This window comes from Acomys minous, assembly GCF_964271855.1.
Source record: "Acomys minous genome assembly, chromosome: 16".
NCBI classification, from domain to species: domain Eukaryota; kingdom Metazoa; phylum Chordata; class Mammalia; order Rodentia; family Muridae; genus Acomys; species Acomys minous.
The window spans coordinates 84,215,044-84,240,249 of record NC_140498.1 but is presented as its reverse complement, the minus strand read 5'-3'; the positions used below and the strand labels follow the sequence as shown (position 1 = coordinate 84,240,249).

General features: G+C 51.5%; 1 protein-coding gene across 3 annotated transcripts in view; it reads left to right on the top strand.

Annotated features, from left to right (window-relative positions):
* Positions 1–25,206, top strand: part of DNAH10 (dynein axonemal heavy chain 10) — a 117,579-nt gene that overhangs the window by 49,456 nt on the left and 42,917 nt on the right. For all 3 annotated transcript variants that reach the window (XM_084761997.1, XM_084761998.1, XM_084761996.1), the window contains exons 29-45: positions 334–567; positions 2,202–2,425; positions 3,910–4,179; positions 4,277–4,460; positions 5,603–5,737; positions 6,302–6,454; positions 7,087–7,275; positions 9,447–9,593; positions 12,216–12,407; positions 13,184–13,302; positions 15,783–15,941; positions 17,872–18,007; positions 20,132–20,254; positions 21,767–21,901; positions 22,165–22,381; positions 23,577–23,696; positions 24,180–24,325. In XM_084761997.1, coding sequence (XP_084618123.1) covers positions 334–567; positions 2,202–2,425; positions 3,910–4,179; positions 4,277–4,460; positions 5,603–5,737; positions 6,302–6,454; positions 7,087–7,275; positions 9,447–9,593; positions 12,216–12,407; positions 13,184–13,302; positions 15,783–15,941; positions 17,872–18,007; positions 20,132–20,254; positions 21,767–21,901; positions 22,165–22,381; positions 23,577–23,696; positions 24,180–24,325 — 2,883 coding nt within the window. The remainder of the gene's footprint in view (positions 1–333; positions 568–2,201; positions 2,426–3,909; positions 4,180–4,276; positions 4,461–5,602; positions 5,738–6,301; positions 6,455–7,086; positions 7,276–9,446; positions 9,594–12,215; positions 12,408–13,183; positions 13,303–15,782; positions 15,942–17,871; positions 18,008–20,131; positions 20,255–21,766; positions 21,902–22,164; positions 22,382–23,576; positions 23,697–24,179; positions 24,326–25,206) is intronic.

Sequence of the window (25,206 nt, the reverse complement as noted above, 5' to 3'; positions counted from 1 at the left end):
TATAAATGGCCCACAATTGAGTTGATGGCTCCATTAATCTCATAAGCAGGGGTTGAGCACCTACTGTGTGCAGCACTGTTGCAGGTGGGTGGGGGGGCACTGTTGATAAGCAGCAGGCCTCCCGATGGGAAGGCAAGAGACAAACCAGAAATGCGCACTGGCTGCTGCCAGGATTCCCTTGCCTGGAGCTTGGACAGCTTCCCACTGGTCTCCCTGAGGCCGGGGCATGCCTGCTCTGGTCCTGTCGTGCCTTGATCGGTGCCTTGTGGAGTCTGTAGGGACAGCATTTCTGCCACTTGGATGACACTCTGATGTCTCTCTGACCTTATCCAGATCATGGGGGACACTCTGAAAGACCCAGTAATAAAGCGATGCTGTGAGGCCCCAAACCGCCTCCACGACCTGCAGACCATCAGCGAGGGCCTGGAGAAGTGCCAGAAGAGCCTGAATGACTACCTGGACTCCAAGAGGAATGCCTTCCCCAGGTTCTTCTTCATCTCGGACGATGAGCTGCTCAGCATCTTGGGCAACAGCGACCCACTCTGCGTGCAAGAGCACATGATCAAGGTGAGGGCTCACCTTCAGGGCCAGGGCCCACGGGGGTAGGCAGGGCCCACGGGGGTAGGCAGGGCCCACGGGGATAGGCAGGGCCCACGGGGATAGGCAGGGCCCACGGGGATAGGCAGGGCCCACGATGGTAGGCAGGGCCCCTGGTGATAGGCAGGGCCCACGGTGGTAGGCAGGGCCCATGGGGATAGGCAGGGCACATGGCGATAGGCAGGGCCCAAGGCAGGGCCCACGATGGTAGGCAGGGCCCCTGGTGATAGGCAGGGCCCACGGTGGTAGGCAGGGCCACTGGTGATAGGCAGGGCCCACGGTGGTAGGCAGGGCCCACGGTGGTAGGCAGGGCCCCTGGTGATAGGCAGGGCCCACGGTGGTAGGCAGGGCCCACGGCAGTAGGCAGGGCCTATGGGGATAGGCAGGGCCCATGAAGAAGGTCAGAATCCATGGGAAAGGTCAGGGTCCTGGGGAAGGTCAGGGCCCATGGGAAAGGTCAGGGCCCATGGGGAAGGTCAGGAACCATGGGAAAGGTTACAGTCCATGGGGAAAGGTCAGGGCCCATGAAGGTCAGGGTCCTGGGGAAGGTCAGGGCCCAGGATTGAGTTCAGGGCAATGGTGAAGGTGGAGACTCGGTGTCAAGGCAAGCAGTCAAGTTCAGGTAAAAATTTCCTGGCTTTGACCAAATGTTTCCCTTCTGAAGAGGTGGGCTGTTTCTTGCCTTTCTTGTCCCTTCCTTCGTTCTTCCCTTTCTTCTTTTGAGAAGGTTTGTAGCTCAGGCTTGCCTCAGCCTCCCAGTTACAGACTATGTGGCCCCTGTGCTTGGCTGATTCCCCACTTTAACCAGGCTGTTGCTGCTGTACAGCATGGGTGCTAGAGATCACCCCACTTTCTTCTGGCCTCTTGAGAGAGACTCCCCGTTTTACTCTTTACAGCTAGCTGGCTACTCTTCACATCGTCTCTTTGATTTGCAGCATCGATGTTATTCCATGGAGCCCTAAAGGACTCGGGTTCTAGAATTTTCTTTTGCTCAGTGACAGAAATAGATGTCACTGCTAGGGTTCACATCTGTGACATGTGACTCCTGTCATCTGTGGCATCCTCCCAGCCCCATTTTTAAGATATCTCCTTCAGGCTTCAAGGAGCAGAACAAATGGCCCAGAGTTACCTGGTGGCACCTCATGTCTCTGAGTTTCTCATACAGGGATGAGTAATACATTTTTTTTTAAGTAATAATTTTTTTTCTCTGTGTAGCCTTGGCTGTCCTGGACTCACTTTGTAGACCAGGCTGGCCTCAAACTCACAGCGATCCACCTGCCTCTGCTCGCCAAGTGCTAGCATTAAAGGCGTGCACCAGCACACCCAGCGTTTAACAAAATTTTCACCTCAGGTTCAACCCCTCACTCTGCTGTGTGTGTCTGGACCACTCTGTCCCACGTTTACACTAGATTCCATCTTTCTGAAAGCTCATATTGTATTTGCACAATGCTGAGTTAAGTGGTCTGCCATCCTGACCGGTGAATAACCAGTAACCAGTGAACAACAGCGTGGACATCTGTCTAGGGCAACCCCGAGAGTCTCACAGCCATAATGGATGATGGTTGTCACACCAGCATCCCATCCTGCATCCTGCTGTCTTGCAGATGTATGACAACATAGCCATGCTGCGCTTCCATGACGGAGACAGCGGGGAGAAGCTGGTGTCCGCCATGATCTCAGCAGAGGGAGAAGTCATGAACTTCCGCAAGATCATCCGGGCCGAGGGCCGAGTGGAAGACTGGATGACCGCTGTGCTCAACGAAATGAGGCGGACCAACAGGCTCATCACCAAGGAAGCCATCTTCAGATACTGCGAAGACAGGAGCAGGTGATGTTGAGGTGTGAGGGCGTGTGAGGGCAAGCGGCTTCATCCTGTCGCCTTGGCGCAGGTGGTGATTTAAGAGCGTGAGGCAGGTGGGCTGACACCGCAATGAGGTGACACTGGATGGCAACTAAGCTGCTGTTTCAAATGATGGCTCTAGGCAGTGCCTCCTACGTGGTGAGGTATTGAGCTGTGAGCTTGTAGGAGTTAGAGATTCAACTTGGGCAGAGAGTGTTTGACTCTACAGTAGAGCTCCTGCCTAGAATCCCCCAGTGAGGTGTTGGGGGTGTGGCTCTACAGTAGAGCTCCTGCCTAGAATCCCCCAGTGAGGTATTGGGGTGTAGCTCTACAGTAGAGCTCCTGCCTAGAATCCCCCAGTGAGGTATTGGGGTGTGGCTCTACAGTAGAGCTCCTGCCTAGAACCCCCTCCCAGTGAGGTGTTGGGGTGTGGCTCTACAGTAGAGCTCCTGCCTAGAATCCCCCAGTGAGGTGTTGGGGTGTGGCTCTACAGTAGAGCTCCTGCCTAGAATCCCCCAGTGAGGTGTTGGGGGTGTGGCTCTACAGTAGAGCTCCTGCCTAGAATCCCCCAGTGAGGTATTGGGGTGTAGCTCTACAGTAGAGTTCCTGCCTAGAACCACCCCCCAGTGAGGTGTTGGGGTGTAGCTCTACAGTAGAGCTCCTGCCTAGAATCCCCCAGTGAGGTGTTGGGGGTGTGGCTCTACAGTAGAGCTCCTGCCTAGAATCCTTTAGTGAGGTGTTGGGGGTGTGGTTCAGTGGTAGAGCTCCTGCTCAGAATCCCCCAGTGAGGTGTTGGGGGTGTGGCTCTACAGTAGAGTTCCTGCCTAGAATCCTCTAGTGAGGTGTTGGGGGTGTGGTTCAGTGGTAGAGCTCCTGCCTAGAATCCCCCAGTGAGGGGTTGAGGGTGTGGCTCAATGGAAGAACATCTACTTGGAAGCCCCCAGTGGTAGAATGCTTGCCTAACATACATGAGGCTAAGAGGTCCATTCCCAGCCCTGCAAGAATGAATTAATGAATCTGAACTCTCACTGCCCGCTCCATTCCAGTCAGCAGACTGGGGCCTGAGCCAGGAGCCCTGTTATCCCTTTTCTGAGCAGGCCTCACTGTGAGGTCGGTACTTAGCAGTCAGGAGCAGCCATGCAAGGCGCTTTGTGGGTCTCTGTCACTCTGTGAGACAGGCGGGATCCCAGTGGGCAGGCGCCTTACTGTGTAGCTGCTACACCTCTCAGCCAGGACTCTGTTGCTAAACCACGCCCCTGGCCCCATGATGGACACACTGATTATGTGGTCAGGAGCCTATGAGGAGATCACTATCCTGGTATTTCACAGTCCAGCCCTGGAGCTTTCCTGGCCTTCACATCTCCTGTTCCAGGTTAGGCACATGAACGCCTGCTGCAGCTGACCTGCAGCCCAACCTCCAGCTGGACCTCGTATCTGTCAAGCCTGTGTGACCGGTGTGCTTCCCCTCGTAGGGTGGACTGGATGCTGCTGTACCAAGGCATGGTGGTGCTGGCCGCCAGCCAGGTGTGGTGGACCTGGGAAGTGGAGGATGTCTTCAACAAGGTCAAGCAAGGGGACAAGCAGGCTATGAAGAACTACGGCAAGAAGATGCACCGGCAGATTGATGATCTGGTCACACGGATCACCATGCAGCTGAGCAAAAACGACAGGAAGAAATACAACACGGTCCTGATCATTGACGTCCATGCCCGGGACATCGTGGATTCCTTCATCCGGGGCAGGTGGGTCCCTCCCTCAGATGCTGTGATGTTTTACTGTTCTCACCTTCTAAAGTCTGCCCAGCTACGGGCCCTTCCTTCTTTTCCTCTTCCTCCCCAGCATCCTTGAGGCCCGGGAGTTTGAGTGGGAAAGCCAGCTGCGCTTTTACTGGGACCGCGAGCCAGATGAGCTGAACATCCGCCAGTGCACGGGGACCTTCGGCTACGGCTATGAGTACATGGGCCTGAACGGGAGGCTGGTCATCACTCCCCTCACAGACCGCATCTACCTGACGCTCACACAGGTGAGCGTGTTTGGCGCTGAAGTTGGTCGTCTTAGACGTGTGTGTGTGTGTGTGTGTGTGTGTGTGTGTGTATGTGTGTGTGTGTGTGTGTGTGTGTCTTGGCTTTGAGCTCAGGGAGCGTCTCTCACTCTGAGTCTGGTTGTCACTATCGGAATTGAAAGCCCTGAGGACATCTTCTGTAGGGCACCGGTTCCACGCCGTTCCCTGCGCAGTGGGGGTGGAGGCAGAGGACAATAGAAACTTGTAGAAATGAGGAAGATGTATAAGACTACAATGGACAGGGCTGTGAGAAGGGGAGTGGAGGAGGAGACCACGTCTCCCCTCAGGATGGGGCCAGTGTGTTAGCTGTCCACCACCGTAAGGCGGATTCTCTTGCTTGTGGCGCTGTGGATGGAACCTTGTATACACGGTAAGCAAGCCCTCAGCCACTGAGTTATACCAGAGACTGCACGCAGCACCTGCGTGGTGGGCCCCTTAGCTCACAGCTCAGCTCACAGCTGAGAGTCAAGCCCATGCGGTGTGCGGCACACTTCTGTACTTGTCACCTCGTCGTACCTGGGGGTACACAAGGGAACGGAAGCACGAAGCCCATGGCTCACTGGTCCGTGAGATGAGAAGCCTGTTGTTTCTCTAAAAATGAGTGTGAACTTAAGCCAAGCGTGGTGGGCATGCTTGTGGTCCCAGTGCCAGGAAGGGGAGGTAGAAGGGTCAGGAGTTCAAGGTCATCCCGAGCTACATAGCAAGGTTTAGGCCAATCTGGGCTATGTGAAACCCAATTAAATAAAAAAAGTGTGGGGCTGGAGAGATGGCTCAGAGGTTAAGAGCACTGGCTGCTCTTCCAGAGGTCCTGAGTTCAATTCCCAGCAACCACATGGTGGCTCGCAACCATCTATAATGTGATATAATGTGTACTGTATACATAATAAACAAATAAATTTTAATTATTTATTTGTGATCTGTGAGTGGTCTAAAGAGACAGGATCAATAGGAGAGCACCAACGTGAGCCTTTTGTGATCAGAGTGACCAGAGAGACACATGGAGTTGAGTGCCAGTGTCCGTGCATGTGTCCAAGAGATGAACCTGGGAGTGGCGCTCTTTCTGAGACCCAGAACACGTGTGCTTGCATTTTGGCTGCTCACAGGCGCTGTCCATGTATCTGGGAGGTGCCCCTGCTGGGCCAGCGGGAACTGGCAAGACAGAGACCACCAAGGACCTCGCCAAAGCCCTGGGCCTGCTGTGTGTTGTCACTAACTGTGGCGAAGGCATGGATTACAAAGTAAGGCCTCACCATCCCTTTGGGCACCCGATTCCCCTGTAGAGAGCTTCTAGTGCAGATGTGGTTAGGAAGTGTGTCACCTGTCTTCCAAAATGGCAGGTGACAGCCGGGAGGATGTTATGGTAAACCTTTTGCTCAGCCATAAGGCAGGAGTCCTGAACACATAGGCTGCTGGGATCAGGGAGACAGCATAAATGACTAAGGGGCAGTAGAGAATTGTGAGGATGGTGGCTATCCGCAGTGCTGCACCCCTAGCACTAGAGGGCGCCATGGTTCAGCTTTGGTTCAGTAAGGGCACTTGGACCAGTGGGTCCATTGTGTCTAGATCTTCCAACTTTTCAACAGTCGGCAATCTGGAGTCTTATACAAATACACGGTCTTGATTGTCTAGCCCCAAGAGGGAGCCGGCTTACCGAGGGCCTTGGCAATATTGCCAGAAAATTCCATTGAGTGCTGAGCCAGGCGGGTCCTCCACCCAGCCGCTCTCTGCAGCGTTTAGTTTAGAAGATGTAAGGTCCCCATTCCGGGAGGAACAGGCCCTGACGGTCCTGACGGAATCCCCAGGCTGTCGGGAAGATCTTCTCTGGCCTCGCCCAGTGTGGCGCATGGGGCTGCTTCGATGAGTTCAACAGGATCGATGCCTCTGTGCTGTCCGTCATCTCGTCTCAGATCCAGACCATCCGGAACGCGCTGATCCACCAGCTGACCACGTTCCAGGTGAGGGGAGCTGGGGTGCCACCTGCATCCTGTCCCGGGGATGGACACTTGTGGCACCTTGGGTGGGGGTCATTTTCAGACCCGACATGCCACTTTACTCTTGTGCCGCTGTGACCAGACACTCGACAACGTAAGGGGAGCAATGGTTTTGGCTGGAGGTTTCATTCGGTCCGATCCGGTAGGGGGAACAGGGCAGGGCAGCTCCCATCACTGGGACCCCAAAGCTAAGAGGGGGACTTGCCTGTGTTGCTCGGCTTTCTCTCTTCCTCTTTTAACTTTATCTGGACACTGCGTCCCATGGATGATACCCCCCACATTCAGGGGGTATCTCCATCTGTCAATGCGCACAGAAGCGCCCACAGGTGTACAGACCCTTGACCAAACCTGGCCAGACAACACATCTGACTGTACCTCACCAGAAACCACACCTCATTAGACAATATTCCTGACCACACCTGCCACACGCCACGCCTGGCTTCTGGGCGACATCTTGGATTCTGTCTTAATCCAGAGAGTCCATCTTGCCCACATCACCTTCTCCCTTGGGGATGCCCCCCACGGCCCCAGCATCCTCTCCCTAGGTGAACTGGAGGCTACATCACCCTCCCCCCCTTCCCTCTCCTGACACACAGTTTGAAGGGCAGGAGATTTCCCTCGATTCCCGGATGGGCATCTTCATCACCATGAACCCCGGCTATGCGGGCCGTACGGAGCTGCCTGAGTCCGTGAAGGCTCTGTTCCGGCCCGTGGTCGTCATTGTGCCGGACCTGCAGCAGATCTGCGAGATCATGCTCTTCTCTGAGGGCTTCCTGGGGGCCAAGGTGAGCACGCTGGGGTGGGGTGAGGGGAGGTAACCACAGAGGGGCAAGGCGAGCATGGGGGGTGGGGCAAGGCGAGCATGGGGGGTGGGGCAAGGCGAGCATAAGGGGTGTGGCAAGGCGAGCATGGGGGGGTGGGGCAAGGCGAGCATGGGTGGGTAGCTGTGCCAAGCAGGCCCACGGCCAGTTCCAGATTGTGTTTTGTGGTGATTCTGTCACCCCCACTCCACCCCACCCCCGTCTCTGCACCCACCCCACCCCTACCCTCTCCAAAGCTGTAACTTAATTTGGGAATGCATTCACTGAGAGGTTGGGACAGCAGTAACCTTGTTTCCATGCACCCCTCCCCAGAAGTGACATCTTATTGGTACAGATGCAGGCCTTTATCACAGCCTGCGAGATGCCCAGGCACACAATGTATTCATAAGTCATCACGGTTCATGTTCTTTTTCTCGTCGTGAGTAGAGATGGACTGACTGTCACCATAGCCAGAGTACAAACCAACCCCCTTGCCACCAACTGACTCTCTCACGTCAGCCTTTAAAAGTCACACCACGGGACGAGGGAGAAGTCTGTTCAGTAAAGTGCCTGCCTCATGAGCATAAGGACCCGAGTCCGAGTCCTCAGACCCACATGGAAAGCCAGGTGCAGTGATGCACACCTGCAACTGCAGCACAGGGGAGGTGGGGACAGGCAGATCCCTGGAGCTTACTGGCCAGCCTGCCCACCAATTCGTTAACTCCAGGTGCAGTGAGAGGCCTTCTCTCAAAATATAGTAAGGACTGAGGAGATGGCTCACTGGGTGAGCGGGCTTGCTCTGCAATCATGAAGACCTGAGTCCTGATGCCCAGCATCTGCATAAACAGCTGGGCACAGCTGCACACACCTGTACCTGAAGCGTTGGAAGGAGGAGACTAGTCAAAATAGTGAGAGATCCTGTGACAAGGCAACATGGTGAAGAGAGATGGATGAGGACACCTAATTCTTCCTTTGGCTTCTATATGCATATGCACACATGGGTACATTTGCCCACACACTTTGCCTGCCCCTCTCTCTCTCTCTTTCTCTCTCTTCTTTTCTGTGATGCTGATGATGGAGCTCAGTGCCTCATGCAAAGCATGCTCTTTAAGGGGAAAAAAATACTTTATTTTTTAATTATGAATCTGTGTATGTCCATATGGGTGCAGTTCCCCCAGAGGCCAGAAGAGGGCATCTGATTTCCCCTGGAACTGGAGTTACAGGTAGTTGTGAGCCATCCAACATGAGAGCTGGGAAACTAAACTTGAGCCCTCCACAAAAGCAGTATGTGCTCTTAACCACGGAGCCATCTCTCCAGGCCTGCACTGGATGCTTTTCAAAGCCATCATTGTACCCACCCCACCCTGTCGAGAGCTGCCATGAGATCTCTTGTTAATTTTCATCCAAATACCCATACAACCCCTGGTGAGCAGTGGGGTTGACTGATGTAGCCTAGGAATCCACGTTTTCATCAGAAAGGGGAACAGGCTGGGCATGGTGGCTCATAATGGTCTCTAACCCATGCTTCCTAGAAAATTGAGGCAGGAAGATTATAAGTTCAAAACCAGACTTCATCTCAAAATAAAATAATGAAGGGTTGGGGCATAGCCCAGTGGTCTTGAGTTCATCCCCCCCAGTACCAAAACCAGCAAAAGGAACAGCAACTGGGCTGGAGGGGGGCAGTGTGATAGATTGAGGTCCTGGTAAGCTGGAAGCTCTGTGTGAGAGACTGTGATGGCTTGCTGGGGTCTGCTGTCACTGAAGGCAGTGACAAACATGACTTTGTACAAACAGCTGCCAGATTTTGGCACATGTGTGCTTGTGTGTTTGAGACAGGGTCTCAGGTAGTCCAGGCTGGCCTCAAACTCTCTATGTAGCCGAGGATAACCTGGATAATCCTCCTGCCTGAGGACTCCTCCTATGAGTCACCCCCTCCTGGCTAGCATGGGGTGTTCTTTGAACGAGTCCCCCAAGGTGCCCAACTTGGAAAGGAAGCTGCACCCTGATGTTTTGAACGCGGAAGACCAGCTCTGCAGACCTGTATCTCTGTGCCCCTGGGATACCTGTGTCCCTTTGTTGTCATAGCAACGCTCTGATGCTTTTTGTCACTCATTATCTTGTATTATCTTGTCTTCTCACTCTCTTTTGTCAAAAAGACGCTGGCCAAGAAGATGACAGTTCTGTACAAGCTGGCCCGGGAGCAGCTGTCTAAACAGCACCATTATGACTTTGGGCTCCGGGCCCTGAAGTCCGTGCTGGTCATGGCTGGTGAGCTGAAGAGGGGTTCCGCAGACCTGCAGGAGGTAGGCGGTGCCTGCGGCTCTGGCTGGTTCCGTGCGGTTCCTGTACGCGTGCAGAGGCAGAGCAGAGGACGTGGGACAGAGTGGGCCATCGGACGCTTAGGTCATGGCTACCCCTCCATCAGCTGTCTGGCTTTGCTCTGGTCTCGTTCCTGTGAAGCCTTTAGAGACTTGTTACTTTAAGGTCAAGCCCAGAGTCCCCGTGGCAGTACAAAAATTCAGAGTGCTCCCGCAGCAGCCCTCAGCCTGTTTGTTGTCATAGGGTGGCAGGGTAGCGGAGGGACAGGAGCTCCCTTCTGCAGAAGTGGGAATGTGAGTTTCTCTTCAATTAGTGACTGTTGATTGCACATCTTTTTAAAAATTTTTAATTAATTTATTTACCTTATGTATGTGGGCATTGTGTCCTCATATGCCTGTGTACCACATGAGTGCCTGGTCCTCTTGGAGGTCCTGGAGTTACATACGATTGTGAGCTACCATGTGGGTGGTGGGAATTGAACCCGGGTCCTCGGGAAAAACAGCCAGCGCTCTTAATCACTGAGCTGTCTGTCTAGCCCCCGATCATACTTCCTCATAGGAGTCAGTGGGGTACCTCACAGGAGCACGCGTGGGCCCTGATCAGACCCCCCCCCCCATTACCCTGCTTCCTCTTTGCAATGAAGTTGAAATAGTCACATTGTTTTGACATGATATTTACTCCCCTGTCAGATCCATTGTTGGCATTCTGGGGGTGACATTTTTGTGCAGTTTTCCACCAGCACATGTACATGTGAGATATTTAGTTTTTGTTTTGATATAAAACTTGACATGCAGGATGTGGTGGTGCACACCTTTAAGCCCAGCACTCAAGAGGCAGAGGCAGGTGGATCACTGTGAGTTCGAGGCCAGCTTGGTCTACAGAGTAAGTTCCAGAACAGCCAAGGCTACACAGAGAGACTGTCTCGAAAAACCAAAACAAACAAAAAAAAACCTTGACATCTTAAATTCCATTTTTATAGGTTTCAGTTTGGATTTTTATTTTCTACAAAACGTTGGGGGGGGAAATGTAAATTCCAGAAATATCATTTATATTTTATATAAATTTTGATATATTTAATTTTCATAAAAAATCCTATGAAAGTGGTTTGTACCTTACAGTTTTTATACTTCATATTGAATCATATTCAATTAAAACCTTTTTTGGGGGACAGTTTCTCACTATGTAGTCCTGGGTAGACTGGAGCCCACTGTGTAGACTAGACTGGCCTCAACTTCACAGAAACCCACTGCTTCTGATCCTGAGTGCTGGGATTAAAGGCATGCACCACCACATCTGGCCAGAAGTTTGAATTTTGTAAAGTTTTAGTGGGGGATGTACCTCAGCAGTAGGCATTTGCCTAGGTTCAATCCCTATTATGCTGCCCCAATCTTCTTTAAATTTTTACATAAAGTGTATACAATATAAAATGTTATATATAACTATACTGAATATTTTATTAAATATTGAATCTTTTATATATGATACAAAAGTTACATGTGTAAATACATAAAATTTTACAATATAAAAATATAAATCTATAATATAATACATCTTGTTATGTATTACTTTTCTTTCTTTTTACTTTTTTTTCTTTCTTTCTTTCTTTTTTTTTTTTCTTCTTTTTTTGGTCTTTAGAGACAGTGTTTCTGTGTAGCTCTGGCTTTTCTGGACTCACTTTGTAGACCAGGCTGATCTTGAATTCAGTGAGTGATCTGCTTCCCTCAGCCTCCCTGAGTGCTGGGATTAAAGGTGTGCGCCACCTCACCTGGCTATGTATTACATTTTTTACATTGGTTTATTTAGTGTGTGTGTGTGTGTGTGCACACCTGCCCTTAGGTGTGCTTGCGGCGGTCAGTAACAGTTTGTAGGAGTAAGTTGTCTCTTGCCAGATTGAGCACAGGCACCTTTGAAGGAGAAATAAACATGTTTTTTTATGATCCCAAGTGTGGGATTGGAACTGTTTTGTGAGAGAACAGGTGAGGTTAATCCACTAGAAGACCAACCACCTCGTGCAGGAGCTTGATTGTTGCCAGCTGTAAAGATCCCGTGAACAGACTCTGGGAGGAGATATTTAAATGAGCTGAAAACAAGAGGTGGGGCTTTTTGGAGACTTGGAATAGTTTTGGCTGTTCATCACTGCACTTCGAGACACTCCTAGAGAGAGCCACTCCAGGGAAGGCTTCGGGCCTCCGGCTCCTGCTGAGGTTCCGGGTTCTGGTTACTCCAGGTTCCAGCAAAGAAATTCTGCTGATTACGCCAGGAGAATCGTTCCTCGGAACTGATATCCTTACAGTTTTATTGTGTTCCTTAATCCTCTGTTCCTATTGGTTTGGTTAGTCGGGTTATAAGTGATGTACGCTCGGTTAATAAGTTGTAATAAAATATATTGGTAAAGAAAATTGAGCCTACGCACCTTCATCTCTTGGACCACCTTGCCAGCTCTTGGCATATGTTTATGTTAGATATATAAAACACTTAACACATTAAATTTTATAAAAACATTCTACTGTGTGTCTGGAGGAGGAGGAGGAGGAGGGTGGGGCGGGGGGAGGCACCCAGCTGTGCGTGGGGCTCCTTGGCAATCTCTCGTCCTCTGGTCCCTCCAGGATGTAGTCCTGATGCGGGCACTGCGGGACATGAACCTGCCCAAGTTTGTGTTTGAGGATGTCCCCCTCTTCCTGGGCCTCATCTCTGACCTGTTTCCGGGGCTGGACTGCCCCCGCGTGCGCTATCCGGATTTCAATGATGCTGTAGAGCAGGTCTTGGAGGAGAACGGCTACGTGCTTCTGCCGGTCCAGGTGAGCCGAGGCTGCTGGGGCCGCACTGCTGCACCCTCTACAGCTTGGCTTATACTTGTGGCTCTCTCTCTCTCCCTGCCCCTTACCCCCTCCCTTCCTCTCTCTTTTTTCTCTTCCCCTCCCCCTCTGTCTCTCGCACACACACACCACATGCACACACACACCACATACACATATGAAAACACACACACACACTCACTCTGTCAGGAATGTGAAAGAACACATTGCCTTGGCAAGCAGTCTTCTGGGTCTTCAGCGAGCTACACACAGAGGCGTCCTAGAACCTGGTAATCACCCTTCGTGGCCCAAGGACAGTGAGAACACGGCTGCTCAGAGCCACACTCATGAGCTCCCATGGCCAGACAGTCACAGTGGCGGGCCCGAGTGTGGAAGCTACAGTTTTCGTCAGCTGGCAGACAAATAAATGTGGCCTAGACACGCAATAAAACAGCATTTTTCCATAAAAGGAGCAAAGATGGGTGTTAGTGGCACATGCCTTCAGCGCTTGGGAGGCAGAGGCAGGAGGCCTCGGGGCTAGCCTCAGCTACATGGGAGTCAGTTGTCTCCCAGGGACCCAGGGCTAGCCTCAGCTACATAGGAGCTGGTGCTCTCCCATCACAAGCTCAGGTGATCAGGCCTGGTGGTGAGCATCTCTCCTGGCTAAGCCATCTCACCAGCCCCAAGTTACACCTTCCCCCAAGTTACATCTTAATAAAGCCTCTATTACTTTCTTCCAAAGCCATGTTTAAGGCAAGCTGCCCATGTCTCTCCCACAGGTGGATAAAGTGGTCCAAATGTTCGAGACCATGCTGACCCGTCACACCACAATGGTGGTAGGGCCCACAGGAGGGGGCAAGTCTGTGGTCATCAATTCTCTGTGCCAGGCCCAGACAAAGTGAGTACCCTACTGAGGGTGGGTGAGCGTCCTGGGCAGCCTCTTGGTAAGTTTTTGGTGAGAGCTTTATTTCCTGGGGTCTGTGTTAATCCCAATCATGAGCTGTCTTTCTGATTGATGCAACCAAATACCAAAAAAAAAAAAAAAAAAAAAAAAAAAAAAATCAGGTTATGGGGAGGGAGGGGGGAGAGGGGGTTTATTCTGAGAGGATGGAATCCTTCGCAGCAGGGACGGCATTGTGAAGTTCCTGGAGGCAAGTTAGTGGGCAGGAGCATAGCGCTGAGATGCCTCATATCTGGGAAGACCAGAAAGCAGAGAGCCGACAGCGCTGAGATGCCTCATATCAGGGAAGACCAGAAAGCAGAGAGCCGACAGCGCTGGCACTCTAAACTTTCTCCTTTCTCCAATTCTATTTAATATGGGACCCCCAACCTGTGCAATGGTCCTGCCCACATTCAGGGGAAACCTTTCTTCCTCTGTTAAAACTCTGAAAATGATCTGAGTGCAGTGGTGCACGCCTATAATCCCAGCACTCGGGAGGCAGAGGCAGGCAAATCTCTGTGAGTTCGAGGCCAGCCTGGTCTACAAAGCGAGTCCAGGACAGCCAGGGCTACACAGAGAAACCCTGTCTTAAAACAAAACAAAACAAAACCCTTTGAAAATGAGGCCAGGGAGATGGCTCAGCAGTTACGAGCATGCAACACTCTTGCAGAGGACACCAGTTTGGTTCCCAGCACCCATGTGGTGACTAACAACTATTTATAACTTCAGTTCCAGGGAACCCAGCGCCTTCTGGTCCCCATGGGCACTGCATACATGTAGTGGTTTGTGTAGACAAAACACTCAAACACATAAAAACAAATACATCTTGAAATAGACCTTTTCTCAAAGCTGTCCTCTTAGGAGGACAGTGTGAGAGTTCAGCCCCATCACCTCGGTGTTCAGATTAGTCCTGTGACCTAAGTCAGAACGTGCAATGGGCGATGCTGGGCTGTCACCTCCACAGACAACTAACTTGTCACCAGGCCCATGTGGAGGAGGAGGTAACTGTACCTGTTAATGTACCCTAAATCATGTGGAAGGGCCAGTGAGGTGGCTGAGAGCCTGGAACAGTGCTTGCAGACAGCCTTGAGTTTGGATGTCAGAACCCATATGGTGGAAGGAGAGAACTGACTCCCCTCAACTGTCCTCTGATGCCCCCATAAGTAAATAAAGTATAATAACAATTATATAAAGGATTAGAATTAAACAGAGCCTCTGGGACATCCTAAAGGCTCACTGTGGGGTGACACTCTTACATCTAGAACAGATTTTCCAACGTTTTGTTCCTCCTCTTGTTAATAGCTGGGTTCTGGTTGGTAAGTGCCAACACTCCAGGCTGACTCGTAAGTGGACCCACATGACCTTTATGGCACTTGCATTTCTAGATTGCATAGCAAATCTCAGGACTGTGGCTGAGATTTAATTCATATCTAGAGAACACTTTCAGCACAAGCATCAGGGCTTGAGTTTGAATCCCAAGCGCCCACATAAAAAGACAGGCATGGCTGTGGATCCCTGCGACCCCTGCTGTGGGGGAGGCAGGAGGATCGCCAGGGCTTGTTGGCTGTAAGCTTAGCTCCAGGCTCAGCGAGGGACCCTGTCTCAAAGAAATAAGGCGGCGAGACTAGAGAGGGACAGGCGCCCAGCGTCATCCTCTGGCCTCGGCACACACAAATATGTGCGTGTACCACATGCACATACATCGCACATGCAAAGCGAGGGACCCAGGGAGAGCCGCATGCTGAGGCCTGGTGCTCATGGCTGTAGTTGTTCTCTCTCATTCTTTTTGGTTTTGTTTTTCGATATAGGGTCTCTCTGTGTAGCCTTGGCTGTCCTGGACTTGCTTTGTAGACCCAGCTGGCCTCGAACTCACAGATATCCACCTGCCTCTGCCTCCCCAAGTGCCGGGACTACAGGTGTGCACCACCACGCCTGGCTCTCTTTCATTCTTTAGTCTACTGCTAGATTAACTGTCACAACCATCACACAGTTGCCCACACTCGTGTGTGTAATGCTGCGTGCTTACTATGTTCATTAGTTTCTTTTAAAATTCTGACCAATGGGTTGTATTAGGTTTAGTTTTCTCCCGATTGCGCACAGTGAGGTGGGGATTTGCCATCACACAAAGGCACATCCCGTCCACTTGACATATAAAGCGTGTTAACACACAGAGCCAGGTGTAGTGGTGCATGCTTGCAATCTAGCAGGCAGAGGCAGGAGGATCACTGCTAGTTTGAGGCTAACCTGGTCTGCTTAATAAGCTCTAAGCTATCCAGGGCAACACAGTGGGACCCTGTCTCCAACTTTCCTTACGAAAGAGAAACTCGTATCAGTTTCCGAGTGGACTTCCATCTGCACTTCCTCTCAGGGGTCTGAGGGTGTCGCCCGTGGGCACATCACTGGCCTGGGCCGCGGTTGACGCTGCCTCTTTGGTTTAGGCTTGGGCTCCTGACGAAGTTGTACATCTTGAACCCCAAAGCTGTGAGTGTCATTGAGCTGTACGGCATCCTGGACCCCACCACTCGAGACTGGACAGACGGGGTGCTGTCAAACATCTTCCGGGAGATCAACAGGCCGACCGACAAAAAGGAACGAAAGTGAGTGTCCTCCTAATTGGCCAGGAGCCTGGGTTGGTAGCTATTTCATTGGCACCTTTCAATTTTGAGCATTTAAAAAAAAATACTTTCTTTACTCTATGACCTTGGTGTTCTGGAAGACTCCAAACCAGCTGTGTTACAGAGGAGTCTCCGTTTTAGTTTTCTGGCTGCTCTGGTTGGCTCTGGCTGTGCATCTCAGGCAGCAGTGCCACAGGGATGACATGTCTGTCTCCGCACTGGAGATGTGTGCTGTCCACATGTCCCATCCGTCAGTCACGACACCTTCTCTTCTGGACCAGGCACCATTTCCCACTTTGGAGTGGATTGGCCATCTGTAGGGAGGCGCCTCACGGTGGTGCGGGCACCCCGTTCCTCATCAGCCCCACACTCGTGGTCTGAACAGCTGTTGCTACTTGCTTGAGCCCAGGCAGCAAATGACATAACTAGAGTGCGGGCTGTACGCCGCACGATGGAATTGGATAACATGTTACATGTGTGTTCATACATAAATGAAGAGAACACACGTATTCTTAGGAACCACAGGCTGAAGTATTTAGGGAAAAGGCTTATCATGTCTGCACCAGATCAAGGAAAGAGAGAGGGGTGGGGGGAGAGGAACAGAGGGGAGCGGGAGAGGAAGAGGGAGGGGAGGGAGGGAGAGAGGAAAAGCGGGGGTGGGGGGAGATTATAAATCTGCATGGCTTCTGCACTGTCTCCTTAGGAAGATGGAATGGGGAGGCGCCCTGCTAATCTAGAAGCATCTTGTCTTGAGATCTTTAGCTAGGATCTTCCCCCCTGTCCCAGCCAAGTGTAGTGTGTGACAGCACACATCTGTAAGCCTAGCGGTCGGGACACTGAGGCACGAGACTTTTCAGCCAGCCTGAGCTACCTCATGAGAGGCCTGTCTAAAAATAGATACATAAAGCTGGAGAGCCAGCTCAGTGGTGGAGGGCACTGGCTGCTCTTTCAGTCCCCAGCACCATATGGCAGCTGTCAACCATCTGTAAGTCCAGTTCCAGGTGCCCTCTTTTGGCCTCCTGGGACACTGCATACACATGTAGTACAGACATTCATGCAGGCAAACACTCATACACATGAAATTAAAATGTGAAAGTCTGGCCGGGCGTAGTGGCACACGCCCTCAATCCCAGCACTCGGGAGGCAGGAGGATCGCTGTGAGTTCCAGGCCAGTCTGGCCTACAAAGCGAGTCCAGGACAGCCAAGGCTATACAGAGAGACCCTGTCTCTACAAACAAAAACAAAAAAACAAAAGTAAACTAAACTTTAAAAAAAGTAAAAGTCTTTAAAAATTAAAGAAAAAAGAAAGTTTTTTTAAAAAAAAAACAGTGATAAATTGCAATTTATTCTTGATGTCAGTCTTGAGACAAAAATGGGGTGTGGAGTGGTGGACCGTGACACTTTCTGTCCCCATGATATCACTCACTCAGGATTAGTAGGGGATTCCCATGCAGGAATGCAGGGACAGCATGGTTTAACAGGGCAAACAGCAGTAAAGGTGAGTCGTGTGAGGTGGAAAAGAAGGTGATCGCAAACTCCAGACAAAACCAAATGGCTCTGAAAGACAAGGTGACCTACAGAATGCTGGTTGGCTCTGCCGTAAATGTCGACATAGTAAAATAAAGCCAGCAGTGCATACAACTGGCCAGTTTAGCCGTGTGGTATTCACAGGAGGGAAGGTCAGTCTACCGCAGGAAGCCAGCTGGATTGTGGGTGACAGTCTCCTGCTTCTTAAACATTAGTGAGTTACTCAGTATTTACACAGCACGTGCGTGGTCAAACTTCAGGACAAAGGGAGTGTGCACTGAAGGCCTAGCTGGAAAGCCCTGGAAAAAGACAGGGAGCAGGGGGGACAGTGGGGACGCTGGGAGCCCTCTAGGGTCTCTGGCTTACCTCTCTTTGATCCCTGCAGGTATATTTTGTTTGACGGTGACGTGGATGCCTTGTGGGTGGAAAACATGAACTCCGTGATGGATGACAACAAGCTGCTGACCTTGGCCAACGGGGAGCGCATCCGGCTCCAGTCGCACTGCGCCCTGCTCTTTGAGGCAAGTAGTGCCGGGAACCGAACTAGCACACACATGAGCGCACACACACACACATGCGCATACACACGTGCATACACACATGCACACACACAAGCATACATGCACACACGCACACATATGCACGCACACATGCGCACACCGGGAACCGAACTAGCACACACATGAGCGCACGCGCACACACACACACATACGCACGTGCACACACACACATGCACACACACAAGCACACATGCACACAGATACACACTACAAGCCTTTACATTTACACTTTGCTGAAGATAGTGGCACATCTCATAATCCTGGCAATTAGAAAGCTTCACAGGAGGCAGAAGGATTCCCATGAGTTCGAGGCCAGCGTGGGCCACACAGGCAGTTGTGGCGACCTATAACTATAGCAAGACCCGGCGTCACAGAAATGAAGCAAACGTTAAAACCTTTACATATTATCTACTGACATGGTCCTCTGAGTGTGAGGGTCCCCCTGCTCCGTCAGCTGCCGGCCCTCCCTCCTCGGAAGACTGTCTTGCTGAACTGTTTAACAGTTGACACTGTTTACATTGTTTTGACTATGGACATATTTCATGCAGAGCCAACTAGTATGCTATAATTCATTGTCTTTTAGAACAATTTGATTTGTCTGGAGTTTGGTGTCACCTTCCTTTTCTCTCACACTGTTTGGCTTTCTCTTCATCAAGAAATTCTGTCATAGGGGCTCAGCGGTTAAGAGCACTGTCTGCTCTTCCAGAGGTCCTGAGTTCAATTCCCAGCAGCCACATAATGGCTGACAACCATCTATAATGTGATCTGATGCCCTCTTTTGGTGTGCAGGCATACATGCAGATTAGAGCACTCATATACATAAAATAAATAAATAAATCTTTAAAAAAAAAAAAAGAAAAGAAAAAAGAAATTCTTTCATGTCAAGAGCTAAGCCCTCCTGTTTTTTTCTAGAGGCTGCTCCCGGAGTTGCCGTGCTCCCCACTTCCTGATCACCACACAAGGGCTCGTTCCATAGCTGTGCCCTAGGACTTGCTCCTGCCTTAGCTTAATAGCGATACCATTTTTCCTGCAGCCTGCAGAGTTTATCAGCACACTGGTGTTTGCGCAGATCACTGTCTAGCTGGCTCGTGGAACTGTGTCTTTTATGACAAGAGACACTTGACAATGATGTTAACTTTGTACTTCTGACCCTTTGTGATATCAGATGTCAGTCATGTTTAAAAAAAAAAAACAGAAAGAAAGAGAAGAAAACACTAAAGTGATTTTGGGGGGCTGGGGCTGAGGAGAGCTCACCTAGCTTTCCTGAGGTCCTGGGCTCATCCCCGGCATGGCCTACACCAAGTGCACTGTCAACACCTGTTATCCTGTCATTCTAGCACTCAGGAAGTGAAGACACACAGGGCTAGGAGTTCAAGGCTACCCGTAGCTACAGGCTAGCCTGGGTTACATGAAACCCTACCTTAAAAAACAAAATAGCCAGGCGGTGGTGGCGCACGCCTTTAATCCCAGCACTCAGTTCACAGAGCCAGGTGGATCTCTGTGAGTTCTAGGCCAGCCTAGTCTACAGAGAGAGTTCCAGGACATCCAAGGCTACACAGAGAAACCTTGTCTTGAAAAAAAAGAAAACACACCAGCCGGGCGTGGTGGCGCACGCCTTTAATCCCAGCACTTGGGAGGCAGAGGCAGGTGGATCGCTGTGAGTTCGAGGCCAGCCTGGTCTACAAAGCGAGTCCAGGACAGCCAAGGTTACACAGAGAAACCTGTCTCGAAAAACCAAAAAAAAAAAGAAAACACCCAAAGCAAACAAAAACAAAAAAAAAACCAAGCAAACAGACAACAAAACAAAACCCTGAAACAAAGCAAAACAAAAACCAAGTGGCCAGAGAGACAATTCAGTGGCTAGCAAGTGTAATCTTATTGTGACCTTCGTGCTCCGTTAAAAACCACATAACAACAACAACAACAACAACAACAACAAACCCACATAACAGCTGCGCTGAGTGCCTGGCATGGGCTCTGTGCCCCTGGGAATCTTTGAGCTGGGAAGGCCTTGGCCCAGGTGGCCCAGGTGTTAGCACCCATGAGCAGAGGGTTTACGAGCTGAAGGGCTCTCTTCCTTTCCAGGTTGGAGACTTGCAGTACGCCTCTCCTGCTACGGTGTCTCGCTGCGGGATGGTCTACGTGGACCCTAAGAACTTGAAATACCAGCCATACTGGAAAAAATGGCTGCAGCAAATACAGAACAACGTGAGCATTGTCCATTAACGGCGTGCTTCAGATGAGCCTGGTTACGGAGCCGCGATGCCCTGTTCCGTGCTTTTGCTCAGCTGGATGAGTGTCATGCGCACATGAAGCAATTTGCCCTGTAGTTGGGATCTGACGCCTTCAGCTCACCACTGGGGTGCTCACTGTGTTCCATCTTAACAGTGGGACTCATCGAACGGTGATGGATGGGTGTGGCGGTCATGCGTGTTCTGTGGCTTTAAGCACACCCAGAACCCTGTGAGCCCGTGTTCATAGGTGTTCTGGGTGTCCCTAGGCCACTAGGCTGGTGGGAATTGGAAACCAGAATATAGTTGTCCCAGAGAAGAGATGGCCTGAGGGGGACAGGCAGGGCCAGTGGAAGCAATGTTGTCTGGGTAGGCTTCCCTTCAGGGGAGTCATAAGGACACATGAGTCCCTTGGTGTGGGCATTGACAGCCAGGAGCGGTGGCGTACGACTGTAATCCCCACACTCTGAGAGGCAGAGGCAGGCAGATCTCTGTGAGTTTGAGGCCAGCCTAGTCTACAAAGAGAGTTCCAGGACAGCCAAGGCTACACAGAGAAACTTTGTCTCAAAAAAATTCACTTTACTTTTGATTAAGTGCACACACACACACACACACACACACACACACACACACACACACACACGATCATGCATACGAGTCTAGTCTGGAAAAGGACATTGGATCCACAAGTTACAGGCTCGTGTGAGCTGCCCAGTGTGGGTCCTGGGAATTGAATTTAGATCCTCTACCAGAGTGGCCCACCATCTTAAACTTTTTGTTTTGGTTTGGTTTGGTTTGGTTTTTTTCAAGACAGGGTCTCTCTGTGTACCCTTGGCTGTCCTGGATTTGCTTTGTAGACCAGGCTGTCCTCGAACTCCCAGCGATCCACCTGCCTCTGCCTCCCGAGTGCTGGGATTAAAGGCGTGCACCACCACGCCCGGCTCCCATCTTAAACTTTTTAAACATATTTAATTTATGCATATTAGTGTTTTGCCTGTATGCATATATGTGCGCTATGTGCATCTCTGGTGCCCAGGGAGGTCAGACGAGGGGGTCAGATCCCCTGGGACTGGAGTGACAGCCTGTTGTAAGCCGCCACCATGTGGGTGTAGAGAATTAGGCCCAGGTCCTCTGTAAGGGCAACAGATGTCCTTAGCTCTAGCCTTGGTTTACCATCTTAACCACCGAGCCTGCCTCCAGCTGCACACCTGTCACCTTCAACTCTTTGCTGGTGCACTCTTCAGACCACCAGCTCCTTTTCTGTCAAAAGGGGCCTGCTATCCCCGTCCCTCCCACGTGTGGGCCCATTGTGGCAGCGATGGGAAGTGAGGGTACCATAAAGCGCAGGTGGAAGGCGCCGGGGTCCGCCCCCTGCTAAAGTCATCGCCACAGCCGCCCCTCACCACTTCTCAGGACATAACAGCCCTCTGCTGGACTTCCAGTTAAAGGGATCCTTGAAAAGCGTTTGGCGCCCTCCTCTCCTCCGCAGGTGGAACAGAAGCACTTAAATGACCTTTTCGAGAAGTACGTGCCCACCCTCATTGACATGATCATAGAGGGAATCGTGGATGGGAGGCAAGGCGAGAAGCTGAAGATGGTGGTTCCTCAGACGGACCTGAACATGGTAGGAAGGCTTCGCTGCTGAGGGCCAACGGAAGGCCTCCCGAGAGATGGACCCGCGAGGCGGGGAGGGGCTTAAAGGGAGCGTAGATGCCTGATGGGTGACCCCCATGCAAGCCAAGGTGCCAAGCTCCATGTGTCCGAACCAATATGGCGGATACAGGTGCCACCGCTGTGGGATAGGGGACCCCACGCGTCAGGACAGGATATCGTCATGGAGGTCAGAAAGAATGGCTAAGACGTGTTTGTGTGTGGGTGTGTGACCAGGTGACCCAGTTAACCAAGATGATGGATTCACTATTAGAAGGGGAAACTGAGGACATTGACCTGCTGGAGTGCTTCTTCCTGGAGTCGCTCTACTGCTCGCTGGGCTCCTCCCTGCTTGAGGATGGAAGGGCCAAATTTGACGAGGTCATTAAACGCCTCTCGTCTATGCCCACTGCGGACACCGAAGGGAACTGGGCCCGTCCCGGAGAATTACCAGGTAGGAATCGTGACCCATTCTGAGGTGCAGGCTTGTAGCGAAAATGAGCTGGCATCTCCCTGTTTCTGGCTGTGGGGGTTTGCAGACCGTGCGACGTGGCCACTGCTACACTCATGCCTTCAAGTGTGTCGCCCACTCCAGCAGTCCAACTCCCCAGACACCAGTGCTGGAGGAGGCTGACCCTCTGACACCATCTTGGGCCCTGCTGCTCTGGCTCTGACTGACACACTCCAGGATTCCCTGTTTGGTTTGTTTTTCCCTTGGGGCTCCCCCATCTGCGTCACAGACGGGCAGACCAGACACAGGAAGACATCATATGAAAGGCTTAATATTTTGTATCAACACATGCACCCTTAATACAAACAGGTGGAACCTCACAAAGGGCCTGCAGCTTGGAGAAATGGTCTGTCTCAAAGATGGGTGGGCGTGGCACATGTGCCAATAGGGACCAAGATGGGTGGGCGTGGCACATGTGCCAATAGGGACCAAGATGGATGGGCATGGCACATGTACCAATAGGGATCAAGATGGGTGGGCGTGGCACATGTGCCAATAGGGACCAAGATGGGTGGGCGTGGCACATGTGCCAATAGGGACCAAGATGGGTGGGCATGGCACATGTGCCAATAGGGACCAAGATGGGTGGGCGTGGCACATGTGCCAATAGGGATCAAGATGGGTGGGTGTGGCCCACGTGTGAATAGGGATCATGGTGAGGAAATGGCATGGAGGGCGGAGTGCACGTGGTGGGCGGGGCTCCTGCTCTGGACCTATTCTTGGCACCATGCTTCTCTACCTCTTTCCCATCCCGCCTTTGCCAGATGTTCTGGTGGGTAGTCGGTCATGGGTCATACCTGTACCTCTCATCAGGCTCACAGTTCAGTGTCTGCATCAAAATGTATGTCTACTTGCCTCTGTCTACTCTTGCCTGAGCCACCAATATCCGTAAGGGTGGGGACAAGGCTTTGTGCCCCATGGCTGCGTCCTCAGGGAAGGCTTGGTGGCTAACTGCAAACAGGTAGTGGGGGTTCCAAGTTCTCAGAGGCAACCCACTCGGGGCAGTGCCCACTCAGTGAGAGCCTATCCCGTGAAGGGGTAGGGTAGCCAGCAAGCCCTGAGTGTACAGGCGGCAGCTCCTCCCAGATGTGTCAGCATCTACCCCGACCACAGCAACATGGACCCTTGTCCCCTGCAGGGCACCTTCCCACCCTGTACGACTTCCATTTCGACTCCAAGCGGAACTACTGGATCCCGTGGAGCAAGCTAGTCCCTGAGTATATCCACAACCGGGAGAAGAAATTTATTGACATCCTGGGTGCGTAGGCACCAGCCTTGGTCTTAGCTCCCTGGTGCAAGTGGGTGTGGAGAAGGCGGCCATGGTCTCACTGGCAACCGAGCACCATCCAGGGAACTGGTTGGGAGTGACTGGGGGGTGGCACCAGGGGCCCCTTGGGGTCTCTCTTTGTTCCATGCCTCTGAGCACCTCTGTGTGGCTGTGGCCTGGGGGTTCTGGGCCAGACATTGTCCGTGATGGCTGGTTCTCCACTTTCCTTTACGTTTCCTAGGGCGCTCCTGCCACAGAGCTGGCGGGGCGCAGGGAGGGCGGGAGGGAATTCACAGCAGCAGTTTACAATAGGGAGCCCTGCTCCGTCATGTGCGGTGCCGTAGAAAGCGTGTCTGGTCTGTTCCAGAACGAGGCTCTTACCCACTGAGCCAGTCCCAGCTGCCTCTTCCCGGACACATGGGCTTCTGTGTGACTGGCCGGCACTCCTGAGACTCATGTTCTTCTGTTTTCCAGTTCACACAGTGGACACCACCCGCACCACCTGGATACTAGAGCAGATGGTTAAAATCAAGCACCCTGTTCTTTTTGTGGGTGAATCTGGCACTTCTAAGACAGCCACTACCCAGAACTTCCTCAGAAACCTGAGTGAGGAGACCAATGTAAGTGTTAGTTTGTATTAGTTACCACCTGCTGTGTAACAAGTTGCCCCCGCACCTGGTGGTTTATGTGGCTTAGCTGGGTGACTTGAGTTGAGGTTCTTTCACCAAATTGTAGTTAAGTGCTGGTAAAGACTGTTCATTTGAAGGCCTGGATGATCGTCTTCCAAGATGGCATTTCATGTGACTAGAGGCCTCAGATCCTCACTGTGTGGACCTCTCCTAGGAATGCCTGACTATGCTTGTCTTAGACCTTTGCTATAACAAAAGACTTGAGATCTGAAAGGTTACAGAGAGCAGAAGGTTACTTGACTCAACCCTTGGGGGCCAGCAAATCCAAGAGCATGGTGCTGCTGTCTGACAGGCAAGGGCGTCCTTCATATTTGGCGATCCAGTGGAAAGCATCACACAGGGAGAAAGAGCAAGCCTGCCCTAGAAAGTCCCACTTTCATAAAAGAAACGTCACTCTTTAGAACCCTTGAGTCTGTTTCTATGCAAATAGTTTGATATACGTTTGAGAGGGCCCCCCCCCATTTGATCATCCCCAGCGGTCTTGGGAGCCTCTAAGGTTCACTAACGTGAAATGACGGGTTATGTCCCACACATGGGACCTGGGCTATATTCCATCCACAGTGGTGACACCTAAGGGCAACTGACTTCCTTCGTGGTAGAAGTCCAAGCTTGACCACAAGGCAGAAGCCACTGTGTTCCTTGTGATGTAGTGCCAGGAAAGCACTAGACCAGAAACACAGACAAACACGTGTATTTCTTTTCATGGTGTCAGAACCTAACAAATAACAAGAAATTCATAAGATTTAGCAGTTCCAATGGCAGCTATTCGTCATACTGACCTCGGTAGCCTGGCCAGACTCAATGTAATGACT